The following is an 18,922-nucleotide window of genomic DNA, read 5'->3' as shown; positions in this document are numbered from 1 at the left end:
CAACAGACTCAGGGGCAACGTGCATTCACAGCCAGAGTAGTCATCATTGATACCATGTGACTAAAAACTTCTTCAAAGAAAAACAAATTGCAAATATATACGTGCTCAACCCTAGATGGCAGGAACATTCATAGGATGTTTATCTACAGCCAAACCTGAAACAAGCAAGTAGTTTCCTAAATGTGAGCTGTTGAAGGATACAAATCAGACAATCAGAAGGAGGCTATGATGTGGGGAAGGGCAAACACAGAAAGAAGACAAGTCACTAAATAAGAAGCAAATGAGTGGCAATAAGTCAAACAATAGTAAACAATGAGCAATATTTAAGTCCACTGTAAGTTCACAATAAGCCTTTCATAATCAAACAGCTTGTGCTGTCTGGTAGGCGAGACATTGAAAATGGTGTTGGTGTCATTTTGTAGGGGCACACACACCATGACTCATACCTGCGCAAATATCACCGTGCATGTGTACACAAAATGCCAGGGAAGCTGTGCTGTGTCTTCTTTTTTCTTATGCCGATGCTGCACAACATACTGCTGATACTGTAAAGCATCAGCAAAATGTATTGGAGAAGTCAACAGGTCCAAATGAGACCTACTGCCTTTGCTAATGCTTGTTTACATTGGGCATGTTAAATCCATACACGCTCTTGGGAAATGAACATTTATGAACTACACAGCCAGTGGTGGCATGAGTGATTTATACATGTCAGATGAACCCTGAGAGTTTGCCATTAATTTTTAACAAGTGAAATGCTTCATGTTTTGTCAGTCCCTGCCTCCTGAAATACAATGAGGATTAACGCTGTTGTAGACCTGTCCAAAAATTGCATATGGTGATGATACTTCATTATACCTTACACTGAAAAATTGTTAAACTGTATACTCAAGTGAAGAAATGCTTATGTTATCAAAGGACTTCAAAAGCTTATACGTTTCACTACTATAGTTTAAATATTTTGTTTACTCCAATTAAAAATATAAAATTTAGTGTTTGGGTAATATAGTTACAATGTAATACCTTGAATGGGATCGTGAAGGTGTGCTTGATTTTGACTCGGGAACAGGTTGTTTTTCTTCTTCTTCCTCCTCTTCAAAAGCCTCTTCTTCTGTAACTTCTTGTTCTGTCACTTCTTCAAGCTCCATATCCTAAGCACAAAGTAGATACATTACAGCTGTCGAGCAAACACTTCAGGATGAAAAATGTTACATTTTCATATCACCCATTAACACCTTTTAAGTGCAAAATAGCAATGAGATTACTAGGATTAGAAGCACGCTGCTGAACAAGGATGACAAAAAATTGAAATAAGGATAATGTTACTTGCGTAGTAAGCATCTGTTCTTGGCATATAGAGCTGTAGATTCACATGCTTTGCATACTTCTGCCATCTAGTGTTGGGTCCGGATGTTTGCAAGTTGTTTTTCTTTGAAGAAGTCTGTCCTAGTAATGAGGTAAGGTGACTCCTCTTTTCAGTGATAGTGCGCATGGTCATCAACTCCATTGTTAGATTGATTTCCCACAAGAGGGTGAGAATGGAATAAGTAAGTGTAGTATAGAGATGTCCATGCGTATAAATGTATAATGAAGAAGTGCAACAAACTGGTACCCGGGGAGGCAGGTGGGCGCATGTGAATCTACAGCTCTACATGCTAAGGACAGATGCTTCCTGGGTAAGTAACATCCGTTCGAGGCATGTGTGCTGTAGATACACATACTTTGCATAGACTACAAAGCAGTACATTCCCAAGCGATAGCTAACCTGTAGATGTTGCAGCTGTTTGAAATAGTGTTTTAAGTACTGCTTGGCCTACATTAGCTTGTTGACATGCTAGCACAGCTACACAATAGTGTTTGGTAAATGTGTGTGGTGTACACCATGTAGCTGCCTTACATATGTCAGCTAGAGGAATGTTACATAAAAAGACCACAGAAGCCCCTATTTTGTGAGTGGATAAAGTTCCCTTAGCTTTAACGAAGCATGTTTGAATGGATTTAACAATCCATCTTGCAAGACCAGATTTAGAGACGGGAATGCCTTTGTGAGGTAAAACAAATCAAAAAAAGTTTTGTTTTGCGAAAGTCTTTTGTTGAATCAATGTAGTACAAGAACGCTCTTTTAACGTCAAGTGTGTGAAGAGGGATTTCTGCTACTGAATCAGGTTGAGGAAAAAAAACTGGTAACTCAATCGATTGGTATGAAAAGCAAAAACCAATTTGGGAAGGAATTAAGGGTTGGTGCGCAGAACTACTCTGTCTTTGAGTAGCTGAAAGAAGGGTTCTTCTAAGGTTAATGCCTATAGCTCACCAACACTCCTCAGTAATGTGATCACAATGAGGAAAGCAACATTCCATGAGAGGAACTGTTAAGGGCATTTGTGTAATGGTTCAAAAGGTGGACCCATGAGCCTAGTGAGGACAATGTTAAGATTCCAGACTGGGGCAGGAGGAATCCTTGGTGGTATTACTCTTTTCAACCCCTCCATGAAAGCTTTGATTACTTGAACTCTGAATAGTGACAGATGTTGCTTGTTCTGCAAATACACACCTACCGCTGCAAGGTGCAAACAAACAGATGAATAAGCTAGTCCAGTTTAATGTAACTGTAACAGGTAACAGATAATGTTTTGTAAAGAAGCATTTAAAGGATTGATTTTGTTATAGGAGTGTACAACACTTTTTCCACGTTGCTGCATAGCAAGCTATGGTGGTAGGCCTTCTTGCTTCTTTTAGAATACTTAAACAGTCTGGTGGTAAATTTAAATAACTAAACTCTAGGACTTCAGGAGGCAGATCCCTACGTTCAGTTCTTTGGGAGTGGGATGTCTAATTTCTCCATGGTTCTGTGTGAGGAGACTGGAGGTGAGGTGCAGCTTTTGATGTGGAACTAGTGTCCGCTCGAACAGGGTGGTGAACCATGACCGACGTGCCCATGTGGGAGCTACTAGAATTAATGGGACGTTTGCCTGAGCTTCTGAAACAGACGTGGAATGAGCGGGAGAGGCGGATAGCGTAGGCAAATATTCATGACCAGTTCATCTATAGGGTATTGCCCTTTGAGAGCGGGTGTAAGAACCTGGTGCCAAAGCTTGGCCATTTTGTCTTTTCTGCAGAGGCAAACAAGTCAATTTGTGGAAATCCCTTTGTTGAAAGTACATAAGGTGAACGTGGGAATGAAGTTCCCACTCGTGAATTTGCGGTCTCCTTCTGTTGAGGTCAGCAAGTTGATTGTTTACTCCTGGAAGGTGTTGTGCCAAAAGATAAATCTTGTGATGGGTCGCCCAATTCCAAATGGCTTGAGTGAGTCTGGACAGTTGGAGAGAGTTTGTCCCCATCTGCCTTTGCACATAATTCATTGCTATCATGTTGTCTGTTCCAGCTAGGACAGTTTTGCCTATGAGGTGAGTTTAAAAAGCTTTGAGCACTAGAAAAACTGTTAGAAGCTCTAGATAGTTGATGAGGAGGCTTTTGTGTTTGTTGCTCCACAGGCCTTGTACTGTGTAATCTTGGAGCTGAGCACCCCAACCTGCCAGAGATGCGTCTGCTGTGAGCACGATCAGTGGAATAATGTAGATGAAAGGCCATCCTTTTGAAAAGTTTTGTGGGTTTAACCACTGCAGAGAGCGATGGGTACCTCTGTCTACCAACAATTGATATGTTGATTGACCCTGCGACTGAGCCACTGACATGCCAACCACTCTTGTTGGGGACACATGTGAAGTCTTACATGGGGTACAATTGCGATGCAAGACGCCATCATTCCCAGCAGTTGCATAAAAAATCTGGCTGGTAAGGCTTGGTTGGACAAAAACTGTAGTCCGATAGCCTGAATATTATGAATTCTACCTACAATGTGAGAGGCTAGAACTTTGACTGTGTCTAGAGAGGCTCCTAGGTAAAACTGCATCTGTGACGGATGCAGGTGAGATTTTTGTTCACTGACCGTAAAGCCTAGATGATGAAGTAGGTCTATTCTGATCTGTGTGTGTTTAAGTGCTTGCTTTGATGAGCCAGTCGTCTAGATAGGAGAAGACGTGAATATGCGGTCTTCTGAGATGAGCCGCAACTACTGCCAGACATTTGGTAAATACTCTGGGCGCTGTAGTCACTCCAAAGGGTAGTACCTTGAATTGGTAAAGCTGGCCTGCTATCACAAATCTGTAGTATTTGCGAAAAGCCAGATGAATTGGAACATGAAAATATGCGTCTTTTGTATAGAGTAGACATAAAATCTGCCTTCTGTAAAAGTGGAAGCACCTGTGGAAGGGTTACCATGAAAGTGTTCTTACAGTATATACTGGTTTAACCCTTTGAGAGCTAAAATAGGTCTTAGAGAACCATCCTTTTTTGGGAAAGAGAAAATAGAGTGTGTAAACCGCTGAGCCCTGGTACAGTGTTGGAACCGGCTCTATAGCTCCTTTCAGTAAGAGAGATTGCATCTCCTGTTCAAGCATTTGTAGATGTAGAATGTTTGGAGTATTGCTGGTAAAGCTCCAGACAATAAGCATGTTGGATAATTCCAATCACCCATTTGTCTGTTGTATAGATTGCCAAATAGGGATAAATTGTTGAAGTCTTCCACCCGACAGGTGTGGGATAGTCAGGAGGAAGAGTGGGTAAGTCACTCCTCCTTATCCTTATTAGGGGAAGGGGAGTTACAGGGTGTGTTGCCCTTACCCCTACCTTTAAAGTTGTTCCCGCTATAACCTCCTCAAAAAAGACTCAAGGGAGAAGACTGGTTATTACCTTTGTAGGTGTAGGTATTCGGGTCTTAGGATGTGGTTTTGGACCCCCGCTGCCCCCTCAGTAATAGTAACGACAAAAGGAGCCTTTATTTGAAGGAGACTGAAGAGCTCCCATGGACTTGGCCACTTCAGTGTCCTTTTTCATTTTTTCTAATGCCTGATCTACTTCAGGACCAAAAAGACGTTTCTGGTAAAATGGTGTGTAAAGAATGGATTGTTGGACCTTGGGCTTAAACCCAGCGATCCTTTACTAAGCAGGTCTCCAAAGCAAATTGCTAGTGTTGACTTCATTAGCAACAGTATCAGCAGCATCTAGAGCACACCTTGTGGAGGAATTTGTAATTAGCTTTCCCTCATTAACTAAATCCTATGTTTTAGGTTTATGCTCGTCTGGGAGATTTTGAAACAATTGCTCCATTAATCCAAGTGTGCCCTGTCATACCTGGCTAAAAAGCCCTGTGTATTAGCAATGCGCCATTGATTTGAAGCTTGTGCTACGCAAACAAATGATGGACTGAATGCTGAATAAATCCTACATGAGAAAGTGGCTCTATATATACTTGACAAAAGTAAGGTACAGTGTGTATAGAGACCACGAACTCCAGAGGTATAACAGAGGTTAAAGTCAGGGCTGACCTTACTCTCAAAAGTGGTAGCTTGGTCGAGCAGTAAGACAGTGTAAAGCATTTGTTGTGCACACTCAGTGAGCACAAGGTTTCACACACTCAAGGACTGAACTCCAGGACAATTGTTTTTATATCAATAGCGATAGAGTTGTTTTATTTTTAGAACCAACAGGTATCAAAATATACTTTTCTCAATTATGAGTGATCTCAGGTAAGTACTTTGCAGAAAGGTAATAACTTTGTAAACACAATAGGTACAGGGGTTGCAGTAGGCAACACAATTCTAAATACCATTTAACATTGATCTCAATGGGATTTCTACAAAAATGCAGCTCAGTACTTTGTAGATCACTTTTGTAATTCCAGGACTAGATCCCAGATTCAGTCCTGGGGTGTAAGCTGAAAAAAAGTTTAGTAAAAAAGTTTTGGTTATAGCAATGCTTTTTAAAGAATATAAAGGTATTTTAAAAGTTCACACTTAGAAACTGTTCAGTGAAAATCTAGCAATGTTATCCAATTGGAGAAAATTCAGGTTACAGGTAAAGTACGTTCTTGTTACTTTTGTAATCCAGTACTGGGCTCCTAGGTCCAGCACTGGAATCTCTACCTAAGAAAGGTAAGTAATCACTTTTCAGTAGTTGGTATGATTTTTAAGGAATATTTCAAGTTTTCAAAAGTAGACACTTAAAAGAAATTTCACAGAAAAGCAGACAATGGTTTCCCAATGGAAGAAAAGTCAAGTTACTGGTAAGTACAGTTTGGATTACTTTTGCGGTTCAGTACTGGGCTTCAATGTACAGTACTGGCTTCTCTCCTGATCACAGTCGAGTACTTTGGAATTCGGTATTCGGCTGATTTTATAGGAATATTTTAGAGTTTCAAAGTTTCACACTTAGAAGATTTTTCGAGTAAAACCAGTCAATGTTATCCTACGGCACTTCCAGGTGAGGGCTCGACCAGTGAAGTTAAGGTTCTGGGCATAGACTAAGGGGTCCCGCAGGGTCAGGTAGGTACAGTTGGTACACCCTAAGCGGCCTACTCACTTTCTGGAAGCCTTAGATTTCTTCCTTCCACCCCTAACCTTACTCCTTAATCTTTCATTCACCACAGCTACGGTCCCCACCTGTTGGAAACAGGCCTGGGTAACACCGATCATAAAAAAACCCTCCCTAGACCCCACTAAACCTGAGAACTACCGGCCCGTTTCTCTCCTCCCATGGGTCGCGAAACTGGCGGAAGCCTACGCTAACAAAATTCTAAGCGAGCACATGGCGAAAAACAACATCTTGGACCCCTCCCAACACGGGTTCAGGCCGGACCACAGCACGGAATCCGCGCTCCTAGCTTCCACTGAAAACTTACGGGAAATTATGGACTCCGGTAATAGTGCTGCGCTGATATTACTTGATCTCAGCGCGGCCTTTGACACGGTCTCACATGCCATCCTATTGAAACGCCTAGAAAATATAGGTATCAGAGACGCGGCACTCCAATGGTTTAGATCTTTTTTAACCAATAGATCGTTTAGGGTATCTGCCCCCCCGTTCATCTCCCAACCTCAAAATATAGGACAAGGAGTTCCTCAAGGCTCTGCCCTCAGTCCCTCCTTGTTTAACCTATACATGCAACCACTGGCGGAGGTTGCCAGAAAATGGGGTCTCACAATGGTGTCGTACACCGACGACACCCAGTTGGTCATCAGCCTCAACCAGGCCCCCTCTCCTGATGCGACTAGATTCAGAGATGGTCTGAGCGCCGTTGCCAAATGGATGACGGCAAACTGCCTTCAACTCAACGGCGGCAAAACGGAGGTGCTGATAATGGGGAAAAACAATAACAACTGGAATGACCTCTGGTGGCCCCAATCACTGGGCCCAGCACCCCCCCCAAAGACCCTAGCCAAAAACCTGGGAGTGTGGCTGGACTCTGCGCTCAGCTTCCAGTCGCACACAAAAAAAGTTGCCGCAACCTGCATTGGCTTACTAAGAAGCCTTACCCCCATCCTAGGCTATTTTGACTCTAAAACTCGACAACTCATCGTACAAGCTACCATTCTATCCAGATTGGACTACGCGAGTGTCTTGTTATTAGGAGCTAATAAAACTGAACTGAAGAGACTCCAACGGATACAAAATTCAGCGGCAAGGGCCATAGTAGGTCTCCCTAAAAGATGCTCGGCGAGAGCAACCATTCGCAGATTACATTGGTTACCCATGGAAGCCCGCATCCAGTTCAAAGCCCTCATATTCGCCTTCAAAATCATGAAGAACGAAGGCCCGGAGCTGCTCCGCTCGCTGTTGACCCCCTACACTCCCAAACGGAACCTCAGGTCCATGGGGCAACACCTAGCAATGGTACCCCACACTAGGTTTTGCCGCATTGGAGGACGCTCCTTCAAACTACTAGGGGCCAAATTATGGAATTCCCTTCCCCTCAATATTCGAGGCATGGACAACATCCTAGCTTTCCGTAAAGCTATTAAAACCTATCTCTTCCCCCCCTGTTAGGTTCCTTCCTTTCCCCTTCTTCTCAGCTGGTTGTGTTATGGTTCCAGCGCCGGGACGCCCCGTTGCAGGGGCAGCTGTTGCGCTTTACAAAACTGCTAACATAACATAACATAACATAACAGGGGCAGCCGGGTGCAGAGGTAGTTAGGCCCAATGTTATCCGATGAATGGCAGGGGGCCTTCGGTTGGTGGCTGCTGGCTAGCTGGCCACGCAGCTGTGGGAGCTGGGCTCCTGGTCACTTGCTCAGGGCAAATGGGAAAGTAGGATAGGACAAAGGTTGCACTGCCAGAGGCACTCGGGCGGCTGAGTGCAGGGTGCTTTTGAGCCGTCGGGCGCTCAATGTTATTCAATGGGAAAGGTAACAAGCATTTACAATGCAATGGTCTCGGCATTTTAAAGTTAGAGCTATTGGCATTGCTCATGACATTATTTTTATTTAGTTTTCTTTTTTTAAACATAAATAAATGCACAAGCAACGAGGGGGGCAGGACAGAAAGGGGGGCAGGACAGCGAGCACAAGCAGCGGGGGGCAGGGGAGCAAGCACAAGCAACGAGGGGGGCAGGACAGCAAGCACGAGCAACGAGGGGCAGGGGAGCAAGCACGAGCAACAGCAGGACAGCAAGGGGGGCAGCACAGCGAGCACAAGCAACGGGGGGCAGGGGAGCAAGCAAAAGCAACGAGGTGGGGGGACAGCAAGCACGAGCAACGAGGGGGGGCAGGAGAGAGAGGGGGGAGGACAGCGAGCATAAGCAACCGGTGGCAGGGGATCAAGCACAAGCAACAAGGGGGGGGGGGGAACAGCAAGCACAAGCAACGAGGGGGGGACAGCAAGCACGAGCAATGAGGGGGGCAGGGGAGCAAGCACGAGCAACGAGGGCAGGGGAGCAAGCACGAGCAACGAGGGGGGCAGGGGAGAAAGCACAAGCAACGAGGGGGGCAGGGGAGAAAGCACAAGCAACGAGGGGGGCAGGACAGCAAGCACGAGCAATGAGGGGGCAGGGCAGCAAGGGGGGGCAGGACAGCGAGCACAATCAATGGGGGGCAGGGGAGCAAGCACAAGCAACGAGGGGTGAGGACAGCGAGCACGAGCAACGAGGTGAGAGGCAGCAAGCACGAGCAACGAGGGGGGTAGGATAGCAAGCACGAGCTAAGGGGGGGAGGGGAGAAAGCACAAGCAACGGCAGGACAGCAGGGGGGCAGGACAGCAAGCACAAGCAAAGGGGGGCAGGGGAGCAAGCACAAGCAACGAGGGGGGGGGACAGCGAGCACGAGCAACGAGGTGAGAGGACAGCAAGCACTAGCAACAGGGGCAGTGGAGCAAGCACAAGCAACGGCAAGACAGCAAGGGGAGGCAGGACAGCGAGCACAAGCAACGGGGGGCAGGGGAGCAAGCACAAGCAACGAGGGGGAGAGGACAGCAAGGGAGGGCAGGACAGCGAGCACAAGCAACGGGGGCAGGGGAGCAAGCACAAGCAACGAGAGGGGGAGAGGACAGCAAGCACAAGCAACGAGGGGGGAGAGGACAGCAAGCACGAGCAACGGGGCAGTGGAGCAAGCACAAGCAATGAGGGGGGAGGACAGCAAGCACAAGCAACGAGGGGGCAGAACAGCAAGCACAAGCAACGAGAGGGGGCAGGACAACGAGCACAAGCAACGGGGGCAGGGGAGCAAGCACAAGCAACGAGGGGGGAGGACAACAAGCACGAGCAACGAGTGGGGGAAGGGGAGCAAGCACAAGCAACGAGTGCACAAAATAATAATAAAATAGGAAACAGGACATAAAAATACAGCCCAGCAGACTACCTTTGTTAGATGTTTTCGTTCTGCTGGAATTTGACTGTCATCCAAAAGAGAGTCAATCCCAGAATTTCCACAAATTAAAAACGGCGATAAACATCCATTACTGGAATGACTTCTGCCGGGACCCGTGGCTTGAGATTAGGAGTCGGAGGCCAGGCTGCGCCTGACAACAATATCCAGCATTAATCCCACAATGGACGGCCCGTGACATCTGCGCCTCCACCTGATGCTCAAGCGCGAGGCACATCTGGAAAGAAGAATCTCTGGCCTTTTTATTTAACTTAAATAGGAATCTGTGTCCGACTCAGCGGCTCCGACAAACGCCCCCGAGCCTGTTAATGTCACCAGCAGATTCGGGCCTTCTTGGCCATAAAACAAGCACTGTGGGCTGAACTCCCAGACAGACCCCGAAGTTTGCAAGAGGAAAGAGTGCAGACGAGAAGTGTGGCTCCGTAAGGTATTTCATATCAGACTAGGCCCACAGGATCCCCCGGCCCAGGATACACGCCTCAGAGAGTCAGAACACTGTATTGTGTCAGTCTGTCAAAGACTGTCGGCAGTGCGAGGCGTGCGGCAGGGTGAGTAATGCAGCACTGTGCGGCGTCCAGCACTGTGCGGCGTGCAGCAGTGTGAGGCGTGCAGCAGTGTGAGGCGTGCAGCAGTGTGTGGCGTGCAGCAGTGTGCGGCGTGCAGCAGTGTGCGGCGTGCAGCAGTGTGCGGCGTGCAGCAGTGTGCGGCGTGCAGCAGTGTGAGGCGTGCAGCAGTGTGAGGCGTGCAGCAGTGTGTGGCGTGCAGCAGTGTGTGGCGTGCAGCAGTGTGTGGCGTGCAGCAGTGTGTGGCGTGCAGCAGTGTGTGGCGTGCAGCAGTGTGTGGCGTGTGTGAGAAGTTGGCCTGATATTCAGTGTTCACTATTCTAGTGATCACTATGTATCAGTCCAAACAACCCTTATGGTGATTGGTTGTAAGTCAACCTTATAGACCAGCTATCCTAGTAGCATGGATACGAGCAGTCTTCGGGCTAAACTCTAGAGGGCGTGTTAAGCCAGCTGTTATACCATCACATATACCCCTTGAACACCAAGTGAAAGGACACCACACAAGTGTTATGAAAAAAAACAGTGTATTTATTTAGATCACAACAGCCCTGTACTCTTTATGAGGACAGGGTACTAAGCACACAACAAAACTCTTACGAAAATACTTTAAGTTGCACAATTTACACAAATGCCCGAGGGGCACGGAAAACCATATACTATGGAAGTGGAATGCGAAATTACTAGCAGGTAAGTACTGGACTAATAGACTTTGGAATCGCTAGGACTACATTACTGAACCTTCAGATTACTAGTAGGAGGCCTAGGGGACTCGGGTGCAGAGTGTGCACTCTCACGCGGGATGCGGGACAAAGTCTATGGGAGCTAGTAAAAGCAAAGTTAGTGTTCTCGGGCGAACCCGATAAGGTAGGTCGAAAACGACAGTGGATCTGGACCCTTGGATAGTGAGGCTATGCTGGGGCACCGAAATGCCGAAGTTACCTAGCCCAGGGGCTGCGGCTGCATAGGTCTGAAAAGACGTCGGGAATCCTCGTTGACGAACCAGGAGCCTGAAAGAAGGAGTTGCTGGCAGGCGACCAGTGAAGATTGTTCGGTGGATCCAAGCCTGGATCGAAGATGGAAGACACCTGAAAGCAGAGGGGACCAAGTTCTTAATCACTAGCCAGTGATTGTGTGGGCACCAGGATGGCACCGGGCGAAGTCACCTCGACCAGGTGAGTGGGCGACGCTGGGCTCTGCAGTCTCACGGACCAGGAGGCGTTGTCGGCGACCAGGATGGAGGTGCGAGCTGTCCTACGATGGTTGCTGCTGTCGACGTTGCTGGACCCAGGATTGGGGCAACAAGTCTTGGCAAATTCAAGCCCACGCGGTGGACCTAAAATGGCGTCTGGAGTGGACCAGGAGGGTCCGGGGTGCTCCTCTATTGGAAGGGAGCAAGGGCCAGTCTGGAGCAACCAGACTAGCAGTGGTGCTGTCGTCGGTCGTCGTCGGGAAGGCCACAAGCCAGCGGGCTAGTAACCAGACAAAGCGGTGAGCAGCCAAAAAGCAGAAGGGCCCCACGCAGATCTCGTGGATGCTGGGGGGCTGGCCTTCGGTGCTGGAGCTGCTCAGGGTCGGGGCTTCTCGGACCCCAAAGCACTCACCAGAGGATCCCTCGGCGGTCGTGCTGGATAGAAGTCGTGCAGTCCTGATGATGGCCGGTCCCTCGAGGTCTCGTCGCACCTACGGTTCTCAGCTTGGCTGTAGAGGTAGGTAGAGGTCAGAAGTGCCAGGGAAGCCGGGTCTCATCGTGCTGGTCAGTCGGATTCCGGAGGAAGGACGTGCAGCAAACCGCAGAGTTCTTGATGGTGCCTGCGGGTGCAGGGTGACTACTCCTTAGCCACAAGGGAGAAATCTTAAGAAGAAGTCGAGAGTTCCTTTCGTAGAAAGTAGTTTCTTGATTCAAAGATGATCTAATTTGGAGGGGTCCCCGCTCCTGCCTTTATCCTAAAGAAAGGGGTGGGTACGCGACTAGGTCCTGCCCTAGGGGTGGGACCAGGAAGGGGGGTGGTTACACCCCTCTCCCATGCCGGACTTTCCCCAGCTCAGGGGCTGGTGTGCCCCTGGAACTGGTTCTAGCCGGCAGATGCGTAGTGAGCACCGGGGTGCCACTTGCAGTCACCTTCCTGTAAAGCCCTGCCTACCAAGGATACACAAAACCCTGTCTGGGATGGTGCTAGCACCGCCCCTGACAGGAAACCCTTCGTCCAAGCTCCCCTCGCTTGAAGGACTCCCAGCTGCAGGGGGTCAGACTTGTGTCCGTGGTGGCAGCATCCATTTTGTGATGCTGAGGCTCGAGTTAACTTTAACCGGGGTTGACAGTTACATACATGTCGTGTCCCTCTAGAAGGGTGGAATGCTAACACCGTCGCCACCGAGGGGTTAATATTCCAATTCGTATGACACCTTACTCTACATGTTTTGATAAAGCGATACCAAAGATAGCATTTAACCGCGAGGATTATAATGCACTTAAGAGTATATGGTATGCGTTATCATGGAACAGCTATTAGGACTTGGTTCCGCAAGCTGCAAACGGGCTCAGCTCATGCCAGAGCACCATCTCACACGATTCCAAGCACTCTGCCTTCAGGATTGTCAAGGCCTGCCATAGGAGTGACTGATAGGAATCTGTGTGTCCATTTTTAGGGTTAGATATAGGTGGCCATCCAGGGGTGGCATAATACATGCTTCAGCCCCTGGTAGGCCCTGGGAACACCTATGCCCTGAGTTACAGGGTCTGATAAAGTGGCCCAGTACCAATTGGATAATGCACCTAAGGTACACGTGTCAATTTAGTGAGAGAACAGCTAGGCTGTGGGTCTGATTAGCAGGCCCACAGCCAGAGAAAGTCGTAAACCAGTGAAACAAAAGCAAAAAATCTGGGTGATCATAGGATTGCAGACCCTACTCTCCTACATGACCCCCCCCCCCCCAACTTTGGGACAATAAACTAACCTTGACCAGGTGAGTCTTCTTGCTCTAAGTGGAAATACCTGGAGAGCCCATCTGCATTGCCATGATCAGTGCCAGGTCTATGCTCCACTGTAAAATCCATCCCCTGTAGGGAAATGGACCACCTAAGCAGTTTGGGGTTTTCACCCTTCATCTGATTTAGCCACAAGAGGGGCTTATGGTCCGTCTGAATCTTGAAATGAGTGCCAAACAAGTATGGCCTAAGTTTCTTCAGGGCCCAAACCACAGCAAAGGCCTCCCTCTCAATAGCTGACCAATTTTTAGGTTTCGACTGGGGAACGGAGCGTAAGCTCCGCCCCCAGAGAAATCTCTAGTCTTCAGTAAGGGACTCTTGGAATACGCCCTCTGTTTCACTGGCTAGCTCCATATATGGAGGCTAGCCATTGGAACAGAGAGGCGTCCGTCATGGCCGGACCAGATTCGGGGGCGTTCCAGAGAATTTTTGGCTTTTGGCTACGTCATGCTACGTCAGCCAAAAGCCGGGAACGCCCCCGAATCTGGTCCGGCCGGGCCGTGCTTGCTGCTGTCCTGCCTTCCTCCGTGTCCCTCCTCCCGCCGTCCCCCCTCCCCCCTCCTCGCTGTCCTGTGCACGTTTCCCGCCTCCCTCCCGCCGTCCGTGTCCTCTCCCGCCGTTCGTGTTTGAGAGTTTGAATGGCCAGATAACGCACATGCATAGCAAAGGATTAATATAAGCATTCATATAAAGAGGTGACCTATACACATGTCCATATTACGCTAATTTTCACGGACAGGTCATTTTATGTATATGAGCAGGAGGAGTTTAGTCAAATATATTGAAAGAGCCATTTTATGCATTTGTTTGGAAACTAATGTCCTTCTAAGGGCTGGTTTTTGTGCCAGCAAATGGAAGGCCACCGTGTATACATTTACAGGAGCTCCTCGACACATGTATAGCTACACCGTGCCGCTTCATTTCCCTTCTATTGCCGCATAATTTAATCTGCACTGCCGCATAGATTGCTTCTCCACTGCCGCATAATTCCGCCGGCCGTCCCTGTAGGCCGGACCGCCCGCAGCCTCGCACAAGGACTCGGAGTCACCATCGAAATGGAGCGTCTCTGAAAATGGATGCCGAGAACAGCGGACGCAGGGGAGGACCGGATCCTCCGCAGCCAATGGGGCTGCCGGAAGGATCGGATGGTTAATCGAGGGGAGGGAAGCCTCCCGGTAATAGGGGACGCAGGGGTGGGGGCATTAATCCCCCCCCAGCCCCCGTCTGTGGGGATGAAGGCTATTTCTCTCTCTGCGGGTATAGCGATAATCCCCCGCGCGCAGACGGCCGAGCAGGGAGGTAATATTTTGCGCAGTCCAATAATCCGCTCAACCTGCGAGCAAACTGTTTTCACAGATAAGCCGCGGAGCCCTCTCTCCAGATATTCCGTGCGGGGAGAGTGACAACGCAGAGAGATTTGGGACGGGTGGGCTGCGATTAACCCAGCAAACAAATAAATACATTGGGGTCAGCGGGAGAGGGAAGGTGGGGGCAGTCCTTCGGGGGCAGAGATAGATGGCTAACCTTCAGTTCACGTGCTCGGATGCAGGGTTTCAATTAGCAGGTGCCTTGTCACCATTGTCTTTATGGAAACATAGTTGAAACTCTTTACTCGAAAAATTGACTCGACAAAATGTAGGACTTTTGCGTGAGAACGTCGCCAAAAGAATTAATTGGAATTGTTAGTTTTACTCCCTGCACAATTTTCTGGAAAGTTTCCCCTTCACAGTTCATTGCACGTATTTCGTTTTTTTTTTCTCCTTCAATAAATGACCCACTTAAAAAAAAAAAACAATTGAAAGCTTTCGCTTTCAACACTTTTAATTTTGACCCTCTCACTTTGCACCTTTTCGTCTTCGGTCCGTTCCTTATCAACTCATTCACTCACTGTATCAGTTGAGATATTTTGCAAAATAGTAGGCTCGTTGTTTTCGGAAATAGTTAATCAAGGAAGTTATGTAATGCAACTTTTATTTTTTCGGCTGTCTGCCTGTCTGCAGTGTCCGTGGTCCGTCTGTCTGTGTGTGTGCCTGCAGTGTCCGTCTGTCTGTGTGTCTGCAGTGTCCGAGGTCCGTCTGTCTGTGTGCCTCCAGTGTCCGTCTATCTGTGTGCCTGCAGTGTCTAAGGTCTGTCTTTCTGTGTGCGTGCTGCAATGTCAGCCTGTCTGTTCGTTCCCCCAGCAAAAAAAAGTGAGCAACCACTGTCAAGGCAACCACAGTGTCATGGAGCAGCCCCTCTCCTATCTGTTCCTTCCTTCAACAAATCTCGCACAGGGTGAAACGCCGAAGATGCGCCACTCCGTGCCAGCAGGAATAAGAGGACTTTGCAAACAGCAAAAAAAACTGGAGCACATTAAAACATGGCTGCGCAGCCATGTAAGAGGCAGGGCATGTCTGCGCTTGTGCAAAGTAGTATATTATAACCAGCCACGTAAGAGGGCCGATCTGCGCTTGCGCAGAGTCCCCATCTCCAGACCTCACACGCGTCACCCAGCATCACAGGCACTGGTCACGCTCGAACCCACGCCATCTTAAACCTTTGCACCTAGGGTCTCCGTGCAAACCAGAGCGCTCCACAGCCCGGGGATGAAGTGCTGTGTAAATGTCACAGTGCAGTACATGGTATAGGCCAATTCTACTACAGTACCTGCTTCAGTGCACACTTGCACTGAGAGCAACTGCTGTGCTGTGACAGCTGTGTGGGCGGATGGCTGTGAGAGCTGTGTGGGCTGTGAGGGCTGTGTGGGCTGTGAGGGCTGTGAGAGCTGTGTGGGCTGTGAGAGCTGTGTGGGCTGTGAGAGCTGTGTGGGCTGTGAGAGCTGTGTGGGCTGTGAGAGCTGTGTGGGCTGTGAGAGCTGTGAGAGCTGTGAGGGCTGTGAGGGCTGTGAGAGCTGTGAGAGCTGTGAGGGCTGTGAGGGCTGTGAGGGCTGTGAGGGCTGTGTGGGCTGTGAGAGCTGTGTGGGCTGTGTGGGCTGTGAGGGCTGTGAGAGCTGTGTGGGCTGTGTGGGCTGTGAGAGCTGTGTGGGCTGTGAGGGCTGTGTGGCCTGTGTGGGCTGCGAGAGCTGTGTGGGCTGTGAGAGCTGTGTGGGATGTGAGAGCTGTGTGGGCTGTGAGAGCTGTGTGGGCTTAGAGAGCTGTGTGGGCTTAGAGAGCTGTGTGGGCTGAGAGAGCTGTGTGGGCTGTGAGAGCTGTGTGGGCTGTGAGAGCTGTGCGGGCTGAGAGAGCTGTGTGGGCTGTGTGGGCTGAGAGCTGTGTGGGCGGTGAGAGCTGTGTGGGCTGTGAGAGCTGTGTGGGCTGTGAGAGCTGTGTGGGCTGTGAGAGCTGTGTGGGCTGTGAGAGCTGTGTGGGCTGTGAGAGCTGTGTGGGCTGTGAGAGCTGTGTGGGCTGTGAGAGCTGTGTGGGCTGTGAGAGCTGTGTGGGCTGTGAGAGCTGTGTGGGCTGTGAGAGCTGTGTGGGCTGCGAGAGCTGTGAGGGCTGCGAGAGCTGTGAGGGCTGCGAGGGCTGTGAGAGCTGTGTGGGCTGTGAGGGCTGTGAGGGCTGTGAGGGCTGTGAGAGCTGTGTGGGCTGTGTGGGCTGTGAGAGCTGTGTGGGCTGTGAGGGCTGTGTGGCCTGTGAGGGCTGTGTGGCCTGTGTGGGCTGTGAGAGCTGTGTGGGCTGTGAGAGCTGTGTGGGCTGTGAGAGCTGTGTGGGCTGAGAGAGCTGTGTGGGCTGTGAGAGCTGTGTGGGCTGTGAGAGCTGTGTGGGCTGTGAGAGCTGTGCGGGCTGTGCGGGCTGTGTGGGCTGAGAGAGCTGTGTGGGCTGAGAGAGCTGTGTGGGCTGTGTGGGCTGAGAGCTGTGTGGGCTGTGTGGGCTGAGAGCTGTGTGGGCTGTGTGGGCTGAGAGAGCTGTGAGAGCTGTTGGCAATGTAAATAACAATGCCATTTATTTATAAGTAAAAAAAAAAAAAAGAAATGTCATGAGCAATGCCAATAACTAACTTTTCCAAAGGCAAAACCATTGCATTGTAAATGCTTGTTCTCTCTGGGGGTCAGCCTTCTGCTTATAAAAGCAATGGGCTGGTCATTACCATCAAAATTCAGTTGAGATAGCACAGCTCCCACACCCAACTCAGAAGCATCTGTTTGGACAATGAATGGTTTGGAGTAGTCTGGACTCTTGAGGATAGGTGCTGTGCACATGGCCTGCTTTAGGTCATCGAATGCTTTTTGACAGCTTGCTGTCCACTGAACTTTCTTTGGCATTTTCTTACTTGTCAGTTCATTAAGTGGAGTCACAATTGATCCATAATTCCTGACAAACTTTCTGTAGTAACCAGTCAGGCCCAAGAAAGCTCGAACCTGAGTCTGGGTGGTTGGAGGAGCCCAGTCCCTGATTGACTGTATCTTGCTCTCCAGTGGCTGAACTTGGCCTCCACCTACAAGGTGGCCCAAGTATACAACCTGTGTCTGCCCTATCTGGCACTTTGTGGCCTTGATAGTGAGACCTGCTGCTTGCAGTGCCTCTAACACTTTCCTCAGGTGGACCAGGTGATCCTCCCAGGTGGAGCTAAAGACAGCTATATCATCAAGATATGCTGCACAGAAGTCATCCAACCCAGTGAGAACATGATTCACCAGCCTTTGGAAGGTGGCAGGTGCATTTTTCAAACCAAAGGGCATTACCACAAATTCATAATGCCCACCAGGGGTAGAAAATGCTGTCTTGGGCTTGGCATCCTCAGCTAACCTGATTTGCCAATACCCAGCTGTCAGGTCAAAAGTACTTAAGTAGTTGGCAGAAGCCAATCTATCTATAAGTTCATCTGCCCTTGGTATTGGGTGGGCATCAGTCTTAGTGACTGCATTGAGACCTCTGTAGTCTACGCAAAACCTCATCTCTTTCTTACCACCCTGTGTGTGAGGCTTTGGCACTGGAACTACTGGACTAGCCCAAGGGCTATCTGAGGGTTCAATGACTCCCAACTCCAACATTTTCTGCACTTCTGTTTTGATGCAGTCTCTAACATGATCAGGCTGCCTGTAGATTTTACTCTTAACTGGCAAGCTGTCACCAGTGTCAACCTCATGGGTACACCAATTGGTTTGACTGGGTTTTAGAGAGAACATATGCCTGAAGGATTGAAGAACTTGTTTGCAATCCTTCTGTTGATGTTCAGAGAGGCTGCCACAAAAGACAACACCATCTACTGATCCATCATCAGGATTCTGAGTGAGCAGGTCTGGGAGAGGGTCACTCTCTTCCTCCTGTCCCTCATCTATGGCCATGAGCAAGCTCATGTCCTTCCTGTCGACATATGCTTTGAGCCTGTTCACATGAAGCACCCTGTGGGGGCTTCTGAGAGTTCCAAGGTCCACCAGGTAGGTGACCTCTCCCTTTTGCTCAAGGATTGTGTGGGGCCCAGACCATTTGTCTTTGAGTGCTGCTGGGGCTACTGGCTCCAACACCCACACCTTCTGTCCAGGCTGGTATACAGTCAGGACAGCCTTTTGGTCATGCCAAGGTTTTTGAAGTTCCTGGCTAGCCTCAGGGTTTTTGAATGCCTTTTCCATGTACTCAGCCATCCTGGAGCGGAGACCAGGTACATAGTCCACTATGTTGGTTGCAGGCTTTTTGAGAGGTCTCTCCCATCCTTCCTTCACCAAACACAGAGGTTCTCTT

General features: G+C 49.1%; 1 protein-coding gene across 1 annotated transcript in view; it reads right to left on the bottom strand.

Annotated features, from left to right (window-relative positions):
• The window catches only part of SCAF8 (SR-related CTD associated factor 8), a 948,526-nt gene that overhangs the window by 405,958 nt on the left and 523,646 nt on the right, over window positions 1-18,922 (bottom strand). The window contains exon 12 of the mRNA XM_086927396.1: window positions 1,024-1,151. Coding sequence (XP_086783522.1) covers window positions 1,024-1,151 — 128 coding nt within the window. The remainder of the gene's footprint in view (window positions 1-1,023; window positions 1,152-18,922) is intronic.

Source organism: Lissotriton vulgaris, chromosome 6, assembly GCF_964263255.1.
Source record: "Lissotriton vulgaris chromosome 6, aLisVul1.2, whole genome shotgun sequence".
NCBI classification, from domain to species: domain Eukaryota; kingdom Metazoa; phylum Chordata; class Amphibia; order Caudata; family Salamandridae; genus Lissotriton; species Lissotriton vulgaris.
The sequence above is the reverse complement of the archived record's forward strand: the minus strand, read 5'-3'. Positions and strand labels throughout refer to the sequence as shown.